An 18,484-nucleotide genomic window follows, 5' to 3' on the forward strand; every position below is an offset into this window, starting at 1 on the left:
TCCCCCCCTCCTTCTGAGCGGCCCCCAGCCCCCCCTCCCATGAAAGGAGCCAGCGGATGTCCGGTGACACCTCGCTCCAAGGTCCTGGCTCTCTGGGGGTTCAAGGTTCAGAGGTCAGGGGGTGAGGGGGAGGAGAGAGAGAGAGAGAGAGAGAGAGAGAGAGAGAAGTTGCGGGGTCAGGGCCAGATTAAAAAGGGGGTTCATCCAGGGGAAACCCCGCCACGCTCTCCCTCTCTCCGTTCCCTTTCCCGTCCCGTCCTCCAGCGCCGAGGCGGGTCGGTGGCGGCCCGTGGGGTCAGTGCCCCGCTACGAGCCTCGCTTCCCCTGACCCGAGGTCGAGAGGGCGACGAAGGGCCGGGCCGTGAAAGGAGGAGGGTGACCGGGGCGACCGGGGGCAGGGACACGCACCCTTTGGACCGGAGGCCAGGAGTTGAACCCCATTAGTTGGACAGTCCTCTGGTAGGACACTGACCCCCCCGAACCTCAGATTCCACAGCTGAAGAGTGCGATGTAAGCACACTTTACACGGGGCTAAGAACAGGCTTTGACTGGCTGGAGTTTGACTATGTTGAGATGTTACAACGACAACTACTAGAAACGCAATTCTGATGTCTTTAAATAGTTACTTACTACCTGCTTGATCCTCTAAATTGTCTTCAACTGTTAACTGTTAATATTTTCGTGAAATAGGGGGAGGGGCACTGATAGAGCTGGCAACACAATCCAGACCCACATGTGTGTTTTATTAAAAGGACTGCAGCTAAGCGGGTCCATCCGTCCACTCAGAGGATCTGAGGGAAGCAGACACCTCCCCATGTCCCCTCCCCTCCCTGACGGCGGGGGCGAGCTGGACATATGGACAGACAGACAGCCAGACTGATAAGCAGAGGGAAAGTGAGCCGGAGCAGTGAAGGGTGGAAGGCCCATGGAGGGCCAGGCGGGGGGGGCTGAGTGCTGTCAGACCGGGGGCTTGTTAAGATAGAGGGGCCCTTCTCCCCCAGCGCAGCCTCTCGCTACCCCGACGCTTGGCACCACTTAGACTGGCTTCGGTACCCAGGCACACACACAGCCGCACACACACACACACACACACACACACACACACACACTGACGCAGAGATTGGTGCCACAGACACTTACTATTTGTGTATCTGTAAGCGGTAAAAAAAAACGCATTGTTAAAAAGTACTGTAAGCACGACGTGTGTGTGTGCGTGTACTGTGTATATTTGAGTGTGTGTTGGCGCCTGCTCCAGGCACTTAAGGTTCAGGGGGCGACTCGTGTCACACACTTTTTTTACAAGTGTTTATCCTGCTGAGAGGGCGATGCCCCAGCTCTCTGTCAGGCAAACACAGATTACAGCTAAGTGCTAAAGTGTGTGGGAGACGGTGCACATGCTGTACGCTACGTGTGTGTGCGTGCCGTACGCTACGTGCGCGTGCGCGTGTGTGCGTGTGACCATGAGGTCATGGCGGGCGGGCGGGCGTCCCGGGACGTGGGAGCGCTGTGCTTGCCGATCAATACGTGTGTGTGTGTGTGCGCGCCGGAGGGGTCGTGTAAACGTTAGATTAGCGCTCCCCTCGCACCTCATTAGCTACGCTCTGTGACCCGGTTCACCGACGGGCCGAACACATCCAGGACGACCCCGGGGTCCGCCCTCCCTCCCCCCAGGGCCCCCCCGATCGGGGCGCCGGCCCTCTTCCAGCTCCCCCTTCCCACGGAGGCTCCTGGGCTGTTCCCTTCCTTTCGTGCAGTATGGGCGGAAGTCGCTCAGGAGGTAGAGCGGGTCGGCTGGAAACCGGAAGGTTGCTGGTTCGATCCCCGGCTCCTCCTCGCGAGAGTGTCGAGGTGTCTCTGAGCAAGACACCTCACCCTGATTTGCTCCTGACGAGCTGGCTGTCGCTCTGCATGGTTTGACTCCGCCATCGGTGTGTGAATGTACGGTGGCAAGTCGCTTTTGGATCAAAGCATCGGCAAAAACACTTAAATGTAAATGCTCTACTATGTTCAGGGGTCAAGGCATGCTGGTACCGTGTCCCCTAACCACTGCCCAGCTGACCTCCCTAGTCTGCCACCGACACACGTAGAACCGCCTCAGACCGGCCAAACGCCCCTGTTTGACTTGGCTCCAGGGTCGGTCCCCTTCAGTCCCCTTCCATCTCCCCAAGCTCTTCCCTTCCTTTATGCCTCCCTTTCATGCACCACGATGTCCAGGGGTCAAGGCATGCTGGTAACCGTGTCCACCGAACACAGGCCGCCACCACCACACGTAGATCCGCCTCAGACCGGCCCAACGCCACTGTTTGCCTTGGCTCCGGGGTGGGGTCCCCATGGCGGAGGAATGTCCCGCTCTCCGGCTCCGTCATGGGGCCGCGGGCTCAGAGCTGCAGGGCTGCTACTGGCTGAGTGTGTTGCTATCCGGCTGTCACCGTGCAAAGGAGTGTGCAGAACCTCCTCGCAGAACAGCAGCTACGTCATGCAGCGGGGGCCGGCCCCAGTCGGCGGCTCCCACGGGGCCGGGCTGCCAGCGCCACGGGTCAGAGCCCGAAGCTAATTCGTGAGGAGGTGGTAACAGTGGTACGACTGTGTCATGGTTGGACCGGCAGACACGCTGGCATCTGCGGTGGGACTTAGCCCCTCGTCTACTGGTGACATAGCCGCAAATCGACCCGGTGACTGAACGACCAATCAACTGCGACGTAGGTTATTTTGGGCGGCGGCGGCGGGCCCAGTACCCCCACACCCCCCGATTCACACACAGCCATGATCATGTTAGGTTAGCTCACTGCTATGTGCTGTCATGGGACAGCTTTAAGGCCTGGTCCAACGGCAACAGGCTGGACACACGCACACACACACACTTAGGTTATAGTGATGTGACTGACAGGGTAAGGGTCAGACCTAAGAGCATCTACAATGGCCATGATGTCAATAACCAACAGCCTACTAATTGTCCTTGACTACGCTTTGGAGTGATGCCTTCCCTTGCAGTTCAACTGGTGAGTCATCAAAATGATGTCAGGAAATTGAAAAAAAACAGGCTTGAATAAATGGCTTCTCTCTCTCTCTCTCTCTCTCTCTCTCTCTCTCTCTCTCTCTCTCTCTCTCTCTCTCTCTCTCTCTCTCTCTCTCTCTCTCTCTCTCTCTCTCTCTCTCTCTCTCTCTCTCTCTCTCTCTCTCTCTCTCTCTCTCTCTCTCTCTCTCTCTCTCTCTCTCTATGTAGAACTATGTATGTCACAATACTGGGCCCCATTTCTCCCTTTCTTTCTTCTTCTCACACCAGACCTCCATCATTTGTGACCCCCCCCCCCCCCCCCCCCCATATGCCTCCTTCCCCTCCACCCACTCAACCACATACTTACCACAACCCTAATCTACCCAGAAATCTCTCATTCCGGTCTCTTCACAGCATTACGCCCGTTCTTACCGTCTCACAGGAAATGTGTTTATATTTGTACATTGACACATAGTCATCCACCACCCTACGGCGAGAATCACACACACCTCCTGTCCATTGTGTGTGTCTATTGATGCAGACTGATGTAAACAAGGAGATGGCCACTCTCCCCCATGACCCCTCCACCCACCTGATGGCTCAGGTTCCAGTAAACAGATACACATGTGTGTGTGAGCTTAGATAGGTGTACACAGTCACACATAAACACACAACAGAAGCATTTCCTGCCCAATATATAGGAACACAGAGTCCTATTATGTGGGGTTTACAGAGTGCAGATTAGCTACACACGCAGTGAGAAAGAATTTCAATCATCCTCTAGTCAACCCTTGAATCTCCCCTCCACCCTTTTTCCAAGCCTTTAAAACGTACACTTAACCACGTCTCTCCCTCCCTCTCCCTCCCCCTCCCTCCCTCTCCCTCTCCTTCTCTCTCTCTCTCTCTCTCTCCCTCTGGCGTCTCCTGGTCTAAACCCTGCATGCGGCCATGTGGCTCATGTAATCAGTCATCTTCTGACAACGTGGTCCTTTCATGAGGACAGGGGATTAACTTCTGCCTCTGACCGTACTGCAGGGAGAGAGAGAGGAGACCACATCATCATTACAGAGATCCTCCTGGAGATCAGATACGGCTGGTCTGAGATCCACCACTAAATCCTACCGTGTTGGACGCCAGCCCGGACACACACACACACACACCAGCGGGCCACTCAGAGCTCCTTAAGAACATCTAACGTTGGGCCTACAGTCTGAGAGCTGTGGCTGGGATAGTAAATGCAGGGTAACGGACTGGAGAGCGAACCACAAATCGCCGTAGGAGGCGGTCGGGGGCGCTCTGCCCGTTGGGCGCTGGCTAACCTGCGTCGGGGTCCTGGTTGAAGCGGACGTAGCGGGCGTTCTCCAGGCGGGCGGTGCAGCGCTCGATGGGCACCCAGACGAAGGTCTCCGGGCACAGCAGGTCAGCAGGCAGGTACTTTCCCTGGGGAGGGGAGAGGAGCAATGGTAAATGGACTGCATATACCCCGCTTTTCGAAACAGTGGCCACTCAAAGCGCTTTACAATATTGTCTAACATTCACCCATTCATTCGCAAATTCACACGACGACGGCGGAGACAACCACGGAGGGCGACGGCCAGCTCGTCGGGAGCAGTTAGGGTGAGGTTGTCTCAATCAGGGACACCTCGACCCTCAGCTAGGAGGAGCCGGGGGTCGAACCAGCAACCTTCGGGTTACCGCTCTACCTCCTGAGCCACATGCCGCCCCAAGAGAGAAGAATCCCACCAGGTCATCATGATACATGTGTCGATTCGTCTTCTTTGAACTCAAAGGAGAGTCGCCACTCTTCTCGTCTTTTATAAAGGAGAGTACCTTTTAAGGCTATTGTGAAGAAAGTCTAGTATACGATTCCCGAATAAAGAAATCAAATTGGCTAAAACAATGAAGGACCACTGTGCAACTGCTCTGGATGTTTCTTCATAACACGCGTGTGAGCCAGTACTCTCGTTTGTTTTATTAATAAGCGAAGTTGGTTCCCATTTAATATATAATCAAATAAAAATTGGAAAGAGAGATTGAAATCAAAAGTTTGAAAACGTTCAACTTTAGCCTTTCTTTTTGATTTTATCGTTCCGATTGTAATTGTCCCTTATACATATCTATATATATATAAAAAAAACGATTGATTATAAAGTAGGATGTGTGTACCAATTCAGATTTCGAAATATACAAAAGCTGCCAAAAGAACCACATATGTGAGCGGGAGAATAATGAGCAGAACACTTCGTTCTGTCACACACTCCCAAACAAACACAAGGCGATAAGACTGTACACAAGCAGGCGCCTCCAACAGGCCTGCTGCACTATCTCAGCACACACACACACACACACACACACACACACACACACACACACACACACACACACACACACACACACACACACACACACACACACACACACACACACACACACACACACACACACACACACAGAAACTCCCAGCTTCGCGCTGCACCAAACCACAGAAGAAATCCCACAGTATCCTTCTGAAAATATCCTCCCCCGCTCCCCCGAGGTAATAATTATCAGGCATTATCTGCCGTTTAAATCCCACATGTCAAGTGCGGGAACGCCATTTTATTATATTGTTATTACAGAACCAAAAATGTGAAAAAGAGGGATGTCATTTAACCCGCGAAACCTTGAAATGCCTCTGTAATATAAAATGGAGCATATCAACACGTTCTACATTAAAAAATAAACCTAGACCCACATCCTACAGGGAGGCTGTGGTGGCCGCAGAGAGAGACGATCTGTCAGGGAGCATGGAAACTACGCGGGTTGCTTTCACAGACCCACCGCTACCAGGGGGGGGGGGGGAACCGAAGCGTGAACGACGGCCGAACCCGAGGGGTTGAGTGAAAATTTGGGGGTCAACGACAGAGGACCGCGACCCCGGGACGACCACCGCACCCAAACCCCCTCCACATTTGGGAGCAGCAGGTGGCTCAGGAGGTAGAGCGGGTTGTCTTGTAGCCAGAAGGTTTGCTAGTTGGATGCCCAGCAACTCCTGGCGGAGTGTCGAGGTGTCCCTGAGCAAGACGCCTCACCCTGACTGCTCCCGACGAGCTGGCTGTCGCCCAGCATTGTTGACTCCGCCGTCGGTGTGTGGATGTGTGCATGAAAGGGGGAATGTTGGGCAATATTGTAAAGAGCTTCGAGTGGCCACTGTTTAGAAAAGGGCTGTACAGATGCAGTCAGTTAACCGTTTACATGAGCAAACGGTGCAGGAGGAAAGACGGGCTAGCTGAGCAGGGGTCAGTGGAATGAAGACACGGACCTCTCCGCCCAGGAATGGAGGGTATGACGAACACCGGAGCCGGGACCCTTTAAGTGCTGCCGTCAAGAGATGGGTGCATGGAAAGAATGCCTGTGGCTCCGCGGCGCCAGCAGACAAACGTGCATCCCTCCCCCCCTTCCTCCACTCTGTTCCCGACGCAGTGTGCTCGGGATTCCACGAGCAATAAAGCCTTGTCTGCACAAGTCTGTCGGACCGACTCTGCTCACGAGTTCTGCAATCCACTGATAGTGGTGCCACCTCCGCGCGATGCGGCCGGTTCCATCAGCCCTCTATGGGCAAGGAACACGGAGGGGAGAGGGGAGAGGAGAGAGGAGAGGAGGGCGAGGGAAGAGGGGACAGAGGAGAGAGGAGGGAGGAGTCAGAGGACATGGGAGAGGGGGGACAGGGGACTTTGATAGAGAACATGTAGGATCAAGCTGTGTTGCTAAATGCACGACTACCATAATGAGAACCATCCCTGCATGGGCTGTTCCCCGGGTATACAGTATTATAGAGTTTCTGAGATCTTTGCAGGGCAATAAAGGAGATTCTTGTGAGTCCTCGTCATGTCGGGAGAGTGACAGATCCACTATTTTCCGTTATTTTCCGGTGCCGGCTGCAGAGAGAACTGCCGAGCGTTAAACTGTTGCAACCACAATGAGAGACTCGAGCGGGTCACAGCAAGGCCACCAATCCACAAACCTCCCAGAGGAAGACAAGAGAGACGAGGCTGAGCTGAACGTGAGCAAGGACACATCTTTCAGTGGTCTGGAGCGGGGAGAGCAAGAGAAAGAAATGGAGACAAAAAGCTGGCAAACACAGTCTGTCCCTCTCCCTGCCCGAAGGCCCAGTAATTCACAGCAGCAGCAGCAGCAGCAGCAGCAGCAGCAGTCACTTCAACCTGTATGTTTCCTGTTTGCTTCCGTTCGCCGGCGCTATTAGCCTCTGCCTCAGCGTGGCAGCAGCGGCTCCCATCAACAGGGAAACCAGTGATTGTTTCCTGGAACGAGGAGCCCACGGAGGGGTACTGCAGCCTTTTGTCTAAACGACTAGCAGTGACACAGTCTCTCCATTAGAGTCGACTGCAGCTCTGCTCGGAGCTGGAAGGGAAGGCAATGAGGGCACAGGAAACGACAGAGTAAGGGGTTCTGCCAGTACAGGAAGCGGGGTCCGGCGATAAGACGCAATGTACACGTTTGTGTGCGTGCGCTTGTCTACGATCAGCACCAGGGTGCCTAGAATCCCTTATACATATCTATATATATAAAAAAAACGATTGATTATAAAGTAGGATGTGTGTACCAATTCAGATTTCGAAATATACAAAAGCTGCCAAAAGAACCACATGTGTGAGCGGGAGAAGAGTAAGGGGTTCTGCCAGTACAGGAAGCGGGGTCCGGCGATAAGACGCAATGTACACGTTTGTGTGCGTGCGCTTGTCTACGATCAGCACCAGGGTGCCTAGAATCCTGGGGGCCCCCTGAAAAATGTGGGGTGCAGCTGAAATACTGGAGTGTTAAGATGCCCATGAGTCACGTTAAAGCAGAGCCAGGCTCCACACATTAAAGATTTAAAACAAAGTTTCACTTATTCCTTTTAATGTAGTGAAAGACTGAAAGAGAAGATCAAACTCAAGCAAAACCTTCAGCGAGAGGGCTCTACTGCCCTCCATGTGTGGGGGTGAAAGAGGGGGGGGGGGGAAGGGAGGAATGGCGTCAGAAAGAAAGGGAACAAGCCAGCAGACGTGACAATCAGACACAGATGAACACAGGGACGGTATTTAACGTGGCGGGCCCCGAGACGCTGATGGAAGAGATAGGCGCCGTGGTGAGAGCCAGCTGAGGCAGGGGGCTCTGAGCCAATAGGGAGAGGGATGAGGGGGGGGGGGTTTGATACGGGGAGCAGGAAACCACAGAGAGCAGAGGAAGGAGCCATGCTGACAGAGAGCGAGATGGAGACGGGGGGGAGGAGGAGGACGATGGGGAGAGGAGCTGTGTTCAATCAAAAGTGTAGAGACAGTGGTGAGGAGGAGGGGGGAGGGAGAGAGAGAGAGGGGGGAACCCTCCCCATCTGACTTACTGTAAAGTCGTGCTCCAGCTTGGCTCCACAAGTGAATTAACAAATGGCTGTGCAGCAGCGAACGTTGAGGAAGAAATGTTGAAATCACATGTGACCGAAGTTTCGCAGCCCTGTTCCCCAAGGCACATAAACACGCACGGCTTTGACATGCAGGCCGCATAACACCGTCATCAAGTCAGTCGGCGTTCAGTCTTCAAGTGCAGGGGAGGCCGGGTTTAGCATCTCGTCACCAAACGATCGGTTATTATCTTTACACTCGCACCATCAGGCGTGTGCGCACACAACACACATTCTGAATGCGAAGCAGTAGCACCAGCCCACGCAGATACCCGTTATCTAAATGAAACGCAATTCATCAAGACACATAAATATCATGCCTCACGGCAGCTCAGGAATCCTCATGAAAACCGACACCATTATTTTACTTCTTGTTCCACTTACTGCATCTGTGTGTGTGTGGGAGACGGTGTGTGTAGTTCGTGAGAGAGTATGTTTAGAATGAGTGTGTAGGCTGACTACGTGTGCGTGCGTGTGTGTGTGTGTGTGTGTGCGTGTAGGGTGTGCGTGTGTGTGAGACTATGTTTCGGGTGTGTGTGAGAGTATGAGATTGAGTGTGAGATTGAGTGTAGCTGAGAATGTACTTGAGAGTGTAAATGAACGTGTGAGTGTAAATGAGAGTGTATGTGAGTGAGAGTGAGGGTGTGCGTGTGTGTGAGCGAGCAGTGCGTGCGTAAGCCACCGCGGGCCCAGAGCCCTCTTCCTGCCCCGTGGCTATAACTGGGATCAAAACATTCTCTGCGTTGATCTCTCACAGCTTGGTGATGACATCACTGCAGGGTTTGGGGCTCAGAGTTGCACCCCCCCACCCCACCCCTCCCGCACGTTTAACTTGAGTGTGTCCTGGGGGGGAGGGCTGGTGGTGGTGGGGGGGGGCAAGGTTGGATGGCTGTCAATATGTCATGGAGAAGAGGGTTTACCTAAAACCGCCATCTTGCCACACACCACACATCTGCTGCCGATCTCCAGTAGCGTCTCCAATGACCCGCAGCAAAACCAGAGGCATGTGATTGTGTGATTGTGTGTGTGTGTGTGTGACTGTGTGTGTGACTGTGTGTGTGTGTGTGTGTGTGTGTGTGTGTGTGTGTGTGTGTGTGTGTGTGTGTGTGTGTGTGTGTGTGTGTGTGTGTGTGTGTGACTGTGTCCGTGTGACTGTGTCCGTGTGATTGTGTCCGTGTGACCGTTTATGTATCTGTGTGTGTGACTATGTGTATGTGCGTATGTACATGCGTGTGTGTGTGTGTGCGTGCGTCTTTGTGATTTCCACTCGCTGCAGATTCTCCAACCGTCCCGTCTCCACAGGTCTCCTTTGATAACGGTATCAGAAGAGCTGAAATCTCCTCAGGAGAGAGCACCTATATATTATGTTTGATGTGCTCTGCCAGTGGGCCCAACACCTACTCCAGCCCTAGACACGGAGGCTCCCATATCCAAGGGGAGGTCTCCGAGAAGCATGAGCTCACTGGCTTGTTGCGCTCGCTCACACTGTGAACCGACTTCTTCCCTGGCTGGCGGGCTGTCTCTGGCTTGGGGGCTGTCCCTTCGTCTGGCGTGGGGAAGCACGGACTGTGGGAAGGGTCTCAGGCTTTTATTCAACGAAGAGCTAGTGAGACAAGCAATGAGAAGCAGCAGGATTACTCGCCGGTCAAGTTCCGCTGTGGAGGGATGGGCGTGGACATTCGACCTCACCGGACAAACCTGGGGGCTAGTCCTGTCCCAGAGTGACCTTGTGTTGGATTCTGTGCTCGGTGTTAAAACAAGGAGAGAGGGCAGCACAAAGAGGCCCAGTGTGACCCGGGAGGCTGACCCTGACCCTGGGTCACGACGGTGCATGGCCCTCTGCAGACCAATAAACACAGGGACCTGAGCACCACGTCCCAGCGCTCGTTCTCACACACGCACACACACACACACACACACACACACACACACACACACACACACACACACACACCTCTCCTTTTAAAACACAGGGGAGATGGGGGGGGGTGCAGGAGGTGCAGGGTACACTGTTGATAGACACATGTAAACAGCGCAAACGCACACAAACACACACCTAGACAAATAGCGTCCGCTACGAGAACAGCGTCGCTTCGAGGCAGGGGTACCATGTCGGTGAAAGACACGTCCAAACAAACTGATACATATACGTCCATACACACACAAAATGACACACACAAACACACACACACACACACAACCTGATACACACAAACACCCACACATACACACTTTGTCCATCATGGGGGGCACAATATGTGTATTTGCACACACTGAAACACACATAGGCCAATGGAAATGTCCCAAGACCCGGGGTCTGCGTTTCTTGGGACATTTCCATTGGCCAGCGCTGTTGACACACCTGGGAGCTGCCAGGGTCTTTCCCCCCCCCCCTCGACACATTACCACGAGACGACCTTCAAATAAATACAACATCCAGGCCAGTCGCTCTCCCTCCAACCCCCTTATCCTTCTTCCTCCCCCCCAGGCCCACAAAGTCCCTTACAAATCAAACCCCCCCCCCCCCCCCCACCCACCCACCCACCCACCCACCCACCCCCGGACGAAGCCCTCCTCCCAGCTCTGCTGCTCGCTCCCCTCCCAACCTGGCTATGCGTCAGGGCTCCGAGAGGATGACAGGTTAATGAGGAGAAAATATTTTTACAGGATCGCGTTTCGCCCAAGACAGAGGAAGAGAAAACTAACTGGGAGAAGAAGGAGGGGTGAGGAGGGGGGAGGAGGGGGGAGGAGGGAGGGGGAGGCAGTCCAAGGGCAGGGCTTTAATGGGCATCAACTCGCCGCCCGCCGTCCTTTTATCTCCCCATCTCCCCCGGCCTTTATGAGCTCCTCTGACACAGACCACAGCTCGCACATGTTGCCGTCCAGGTCCGGCTTCCCCGGCCACAGACCAGAACCCCCCTAATCCCGGCTGCTGGAGATGAAAAAAGAAATAACAGCCAGCTCTCGCAAGACGAACAATGTGCAGCCCCCCGGACCCCAGCTCTAAGTAAACGCCTAGCGGCATTCATGAGTCTAACTGATTCTGCCTGTTGGGCCTCTTTGAAAGCTTTTCTTCCCCCACCACCCCCCCCCGCCCCCCGCCCCACGCCCATTCCTCTCTCCCCTCAGACACTGCTCCTTTCAGGCGGGGCGGTGTGGCCGTGGCAGGTTTGAAAATAAATAGAGCTGAAGGTAATGGGAAGGCAAACACCTCGGGCTGGCAGATAGAGGGCCCTGGATCCCCTCAGCCCTGACACCGCATCTACAACTCTCTCCTTCACCCCCCTGACCTCCCTACCCTCCCCATCACCAACCATCACCCCCGCCACACCAGTACTCATAAGGACGACTCAATCGTATGACCCGACCCCGGTGAGCTCTGACCCCCCCGTGGCCCTCACCCTGTCAGCACTCGTCCTAGGGGGTACCAGGCAGCGGTTGCCACGGCGAGGAGGGCTGTTCATGATTTCTTACAAACACAGCCGTGACCAGAAAGAACAACAACAGCGGAGAGAAAGGAAACAGTGGGAAACAGAAAGAGATGTCCAGGAGAAGGAAAAAGAATAAGAGCTAAGCAAATGTTTCTACTTGAGTGCTGCACTGTTGGTGGTCTCCTGTTGAGTTAAATCAAACAAGGATCTTTCTGTCAGAAATGCGCCAATTTGCCCGAGCCAGAGAGGGAGAGAGAGCCAGAGAGAGATGGGGGGGGGGGGGGAGAGCCAGAGAGAGAGAAAGAGGGGGTAGGAGGCAGGGTAAAGGGGCACGAGAAGATTTTTTTTTAAGGTTGAAAACTCAATCTGGTTTGATCTCCTTTGAAGGGTGTTGTACTGTACTGTGGGAAACGCTAGAGTAGAAGGCAACAGGAATACATCAACAAGGAGACCTAACTCAATACTGCTTCCATTACAAGAGAAATCACAAATCAAAAGGCTGGATGCATGGCGACGGTGGAGCCGGTCTCGACACGAACAAGCCGCTGTCAACACAGTAACTCTACCCGCCGCCATCCAGGGCTGTCATGACTCGGTGCGTCTAGGCGTCGGGATGTGGCAATTAACGCAATAAGACCCCTTCATGCCGCGACTACTGCATATCCCTCCTCTCTGTCAAACAACAACATGTTACCGAGTACACACGGGCCACGGGTTCATCGTTCCCGACCAGAGCTCCCCTCCCCTCCCCTCCCCTCCTCCCATCCGTCATCTTCCCCGGTCCGACCGAAGCCTCCATCTAGGGCTGTTGAGAGAGAAGATGTAAGAGCAGAAGGACCGCCGTGGAGGAGAGGAGGCCGCCGCGCCCGGGCCTGCACGACGCTACGCCAACATGTAGGAACTACTACTACTACTACAGGAGATCTACGCTCACACACACACACACACACACACACACACACACACACACACACACACACACACACACACACACACACACACACACACACACACACACACACACACACACACACACACACACACACACACACCAAAGGTGGACGAAGAGAAACACTCCTAAACAGAGAACTGTAGAAACCAATGCTAAGTGGAAACTCTTCATTTAACGTACACCTTACAATAAGACGGTTCACGATTTGGAAGGTATAACCTGGTGCACACACCTCAATCTCACCCTCTATCAATCTCAATCTGCATCGTTCACAGAGTGAAGAACACCCCTTTAGCTCACACACACACACACACACAGGTATGCATAAAGTACAGAAATAGGCCCTTCCAGCCTGGCCCCAAAGACTCCATTCCTCATGGAAAAACAACCACTCACAGGCTCCTGTCTGCAGGCTGCGGGCGTGTCAGAGCCTGTACCGAGAGACACACCTGGAGGTCTGGAAGAAGATGGAGGAGAGAGCTGAGAGGAGGAGGGGCTCGGCAGACTAATTAAGTTTGTGTCCCAAGAACAGCCCGGGTATTGTTTGGTCCTCGTCCCAACCGGGCATAACAGACAATAATTAATATAACCTATACTGAAGACACAATGAGAGGACGGGGTGGAGTACGCAGAGTCTACGCACGGCTGGGCCTCCTCTGCACAACTCCACAGCCCCCTGAGAATCTGGACCAGGATGAGGGACTTCATATGCAGGGTGTGACTGTAGTAAACACTTAGAATGATTTCACCTCCTCTCCTTTGTTTCTGTGCCCGTGTCTGTGTCTCTGTCCGTCTGTGTCTCTGTCTGTCTCTCTCTCTCGCTCTCTCCGTATGTCTGTCTGTCTGTCTGTCTGTCTGTCTGTCTGTCTGTCTGTCTGTCTGTCTGTCTGTCTGTCTGTCGCTCTGCACTGTTGGGTCGTTTGTCACCCTGTATTGCCATCGTCTCAAATCAGGAGCAGGTGATAGAGAAGCACCTCAAATCGGCTTGCTTCGATTGAGGGAAGACGCCACAATCCTCGAAGGCTTCCCTGGACTGGTGTCCCTCATACGGCGCTCGTGGCCCCTGACCTGACTGGTCCTGTGGCCCTCAGGACCCTACGGCCCCTGCGGGGACCCTGGGCTTTGTTGCCGGGGGGGATGGGGGGGCGACTGGCTGGGTGACTGTGGTTGTTGCTCCAGGGCTGAGAGGGAGAGGCAGGGACAGAATACAGAAACGAAGTAGCAGCTGCTGCAAAAAAGCACCCCTTAAAAAGTCAGTGAAGTACCGCCCTGAGACAAATACTCCTTTTCATCTCGCGTCCGTTCCCCATTTGGCACACATCTTGTCACTTCTTTTTTCGGGGCCCATATGTCGCCTTTCTCCTCCTCTGGCTCGTTGAGCTTTCTTCCTTTTCTGTGAAAAATGGAATGGTTTCCTGGGCTCGGCCCGAGACATTCTTTCACAGAGAACAATAACAACAACGGTAAGAGCCCCCTTCACGTGACCCCCTCTCTCCTCCGAGGGGTCCGTCCTGTGTGTGTGTGTGTGTGTGTGTGTGTGTGTGTGTGTGTGTGTGTGTGTGTGTGTGTGTGTGTGTGTGTGTGTGTGTGTGTGTGTGTGTGTGTGTGTGTGTGTGTGTGTGTGGCGATGTGTGTGTGTGTTTCGACGTGTGCGTCTGCGTTTGGGAGAGAGAGAGTGCGTGCGTGTGGCCCTTGAAAACACAAGTGGTTGATTTGTCAAGACCAGGTATGGCAGACCCTTCGGGCCAAAGTTAGAAAACTACTCTTTCATCCACATCAGTGTCTGCTTTTCTTTTGCAGTCCTGAATAATAGTAGACGCAAAAAAAATAACACGAAGCACCTTAGACATCCCATAATAACTTTGCAGCAATGGAAAATTGCAACAACGTGGCACTTAACCATCCCTCCTGGTCAGTCCGACACCGAAAAGAGTGGAAAATCATGAAAACAAAAGCAAACGAAATGCTCAACACATGCAAGCTACTGGCTCCTGAAGCAGGAACGAGTCAGCGATGGACCAAGAAGGAATGAGATAAAAAAAAAAAAAAAAAACACTAAACTGTTTCTGAGAACAAGTTTTAGTAGCTTGTTTATACTTTTTGCTAAAGACGTCAGCCCAGAACTCATTCAAACCACAGCGACACATATTACTGAACCGGACCTGGCATCGAGATCCCTTGAAGACCTTGAACATTGCCATGGATCTCAGAACGCATGACTCAGGCCGGCTCCCGCTTTAACGAGACCCCAGCCTCCAGGAAAGTTAAATTCAGCCAACGACGGGGTCCGCGGGCTACTGCTAAAAAGGAACACCGCTAGATGTACTCATTTTAAGACACCAGTCTTAATTCTGCTTCCAAGCTTCCATTGGTATCACGAGTGCTCAATAGGCCTGAAAGGAAACATCTCAGCATTTAAAAGGAAGGCATTCTTAACCACCCCAGCCCCCCCGCATCCTTCTTACGCACGTATTGTATGTTGTACGTCCTGGCACTTAATGTCCGCACTTATTGTATGTATTACTTCTTGCACTTAAAAATAGTACTTTAGTCCTCTGACATCTTATTCTAGCTATTTTTGTTCTATACGGGTAATTGGTTAACCTAGCGATTATTAGCGCTTGCCACTTGGTTGTATGAACATCATTACTGTACTGACAGCGATATATTGTTTCTTTGTTCTGACAAATGTACTTATTGTAAGTCACTTTGGATAAAAAGCGTCTGCTAAATGTAATTCTTGGTTTTACTTGACCTTAACATCAGCAGCCCCCTTGTTTAGAGGGCTGGCACCATGAGAGGGATGTCTGACCAAGGGAGCAGGAGGGCCAAGACCTCTGCTCTCATTTAGCCTCCAATGGCTTCACCTTCTGCTCCCTGCAGCCTGACTTCAGAGGCCCAGGGAGGGCTGGGGAACCAGAGCCAGGGGCAGGATGTCACGTCTGACCCCGCACGCAGCGGCCAACTCCACCAGCCAGCCAGCCCCTGTGGGAGACTGTGCCCAAGCCCGGGGAACAAAGGAGAGGGCCTGACACCAGCCAGACCGCCCCCCCCCTCGAGCCCCAGCTGGCTGGACTCCAGCTCCTCTGCACACCCTTCAGTGCAGTGTCGGGGGGGGGGGGGAACGACCCGCGACACGTTGATCAGATTCCCGAGACCTGCGACTAGGTGGTGGGCATGAGACTCTAACTGGTTCTACAGTACGAGGGTATGGAAGACCAGGATGGAGACGGAGGGAACGAAGAAACTATACAAAAGCCTGCAGGGCAGAAGATGAGGAGCAGACGTAGGTATAACCCAAAGAGGCTTTTATCATGCTCTTTAAGACCGCCGTTATACAGCAAAGACTACTCTGTAAAAGTCCTCTCAAATAATCATTGTATCATCGATCACAGCAGCACTTTTTCCAAGCAGCCCAATCAGTCTTCTAAAAACAATCTTCTAAAAAACATGACAATTTCATTAAAAAAAAAAAAGGAATGAGTGAGGTTGGAGGTGGAGTTGGAAAGGTTCTGAGAGAAGTTTCCACCAGGGTTCGAGTGCCAGTGTTTGTGGTCTTTCAGGGGAGAACCCAGCAGGACCGAGATGTAGAAACCCAGAGGAATGCCCCGTGCCAGGAGGGATAAGGGCTTCAACAAGCCTCCATCTTGGGGACCCGCAACAACTCCACAGCGTGCTGGTGCATTAATGGAGCCACTCAGGGCTTATATGCAAATGAGAGCATGAACTGAGACACAGAGAGCGGGTGAGTGGGAGAGGGTGTGTGTGTGTGTGTGTGTGTGTGTGTGTGAGTGTGTGTGTGTGAGAGGGTGTGTGGCTATGGGAGCATGTGTGAGCAGGAAGGTGGGAACTAAGCAACCTTCTCACCCCAGCGCAGTGTCCTTTCCCTGGGAGGAAAGGAGGACGAGGTGGCTCGCACAAAGACATTGTGCGCCGCGGCACTCCGTCGAGCGCACAACACGAAAAGAGAAGATATGAGGGGATGGAGGGGGGCAGGAGTAAACCAGTAAACCCACTCCGAGGCCGAGAGCGTTGGGGAGCCGGTTCTCATACGAAGGCAGCATCTGCATTCTGCACGCACACGCGCGGACACACAGGCGAAAACAGCCGATCTGACAATAACACACAGATCACCCTCGGTGAAGACGACATTCCACACACGGACACACACAGACACACAAGAGGAGCAGGCAGAGGACTACATAAACCCCTTAAAATGCAAAAAAGGGAGAGAGGGGGGGAAAAAAAGCACATGGCACTCTGCCATCAGCCCAACAAGACATCAGTCTCCAGAGAGACAGGCACAGGCTGAATGAAACAACAGCCAAGCGACAGCCTCCATGTGGGAAGGAGGCTGTATGGGGCGATTCCTAGGCAATCGGCTAATGGACTTGGAAAGCCTTGCTTACTTGCACCGCCCTGCACAGAGAATATACATTATACATCGCGTGACTGTGTCGTCTGCCGTTGCAAGACTGTTGATGTGATACCCTGTGTGTGTGTGTGTGTGTGTGTGTGTGTGTGTGTGTGTGTGTGTGTGTGTGTGTGTGTGTGTGTGTGTGTGTGTGTGTGTGTGTGTGTGTGTGTGTGTGTGTGTGTGCGCACAAGTGAAACACTGCACTTGAATATCAGTTTCTCTGTCGGTAGAGGGGTGCATGGATTCATGTATTCATTGCTTACCAATGTCGCTTGAGTTACAGAGGCTGTCTCCGTCTGTTTGACCTCTCACTCAACCACTAATGTCTTCAGCAGCCCTCTACCCTGCTCTGCCTGCTGCCTCTGCATTATCTCTCCTTCCTTTCCTATGACTTTGCTCTGCTTCTGTGGCTGTGTCACAACACTATAGCTGTTTTCCAGCTCTATGGTGATATTGTGGTTCTATGGCCGTATTCCAACATTATGGCCGTATTCTAGCTCTACGGTGATATTGTGGTTCTATGGCCGTATTCCAACATTATGGCCGTATTCTAGCTCTACGGTGATATTGTGGTTCTATGGCTGTATTCGAACACTATACATTATTCACTCTCTATGGTGATATTGTGGTTCTATGGGTGTATTCCAACACTATGACCGTATTACAGCTCTAGCATGATATTGTGGTTTTATTGCTGTATTCCAGCTCTATGGGAATTGTGGTTCTATGGCTGTATTCGAACACCATGGCCTTATTCCAGCACTATGCTGATATTCTGGTTCTCTGTGGTTGCGAACACGAAGATAGTCTCGACATGAGTCGAGACTATCACACAGAATCAGTCCACTGCTCTCATTTACATTTACATTCAGGGCGTTTAGCCGACGCTTTTATCCAAAGTGACTTACAATAAGTATATTTTTCAGGGGAAAGAGAAACAACAACATATCGCTGTCGGTACAGTAAAGATGTTTACAGAACAAAGTGCCAAGCACCAATAATCACTCGGGTAAACCCATTCCCTGTATACAATGAAGATAGCCAGGAAAAGTACTAAACTAAGTACAATTGTTTTACTCTCCAGCCACCATAAGGACGGACCAAGTAGGACTGATTGATGAGGGAGAACACGAGGAGAATCTAAGATGGAGGGAGAGAACGTGACAGTTTAGGGGGTGAAAAATGAAAGGAAGAGAGGAGGAAGAAAGAACGAGGCGGTCCCCCCGTTGAGGCCCTCCCAGCTAAAACAACA

General features: G+C 52.7%; 2 protein-coding genes across 4 annotated transcripts in view; both read right to left on the reverse strand.

Annotated features, from left to right (window-relative positions):
- Nucleotides 1-441, reverse strand: part of LOC130404943 (fibroblast growth factor receptor 2-like) — a 17,590-nt gene extending 17,149 nt beyond the window's left edge. Inside the window, exon 1 of the mRNA XM_056609893.1 lies at nucleotides 330-441. Coding sequence (XP_056465868.1) covers nucleotides 330-441 — 112 coding nt within the window. The remainder of the gene's footprint in view (nucleotides 1-329) is intronic.
- Nucleotides 442-4,118: 3,677 nt separating this feature from the next.
- The window catches only part of LOC130404520 (arginyl-tRNA--protein transferase 1), a 48,724-nt gene continuing 34,358 nt past the window's right edge, over nucleotides 4,119-18,484 (reverse strand). The window contains exon 12 of one of the 3 annotated variants that reach the window (XM_056609304.1): nucleotides 4,119-4,435. In XM_056609304.1, coding sequence (XP_056465279.1) covers nucleotides 4,310-4,435 — 126 coding nt within the window. In that variant the 3' untranslated portion in view covers nucleotides 4,119-4,309. The remainder of the gene's footprint in view (nucleotides 4,436-18,484) is intronic. The other 2 variants (XM_056609306.1, XM_056609305.1) reach the window with 2 other exon arrangements.

The sequence above is a fragment of the Gadus chalcogrammus genome, chromosome 15, assembly GCF_026213295.1.
Source record: "Gadus chalcogrammus isolate NIFS_2021 chromosome 15, NIFS_Gcha_1.0, whole genome shotgun sequence".
Classification (NCBI taxonomy): Eukaryota; Metazoa; Chordata; class Actinopteri; order Gadiformes; family Gadidae; genus Gadus; species Gadus chalcogrammus.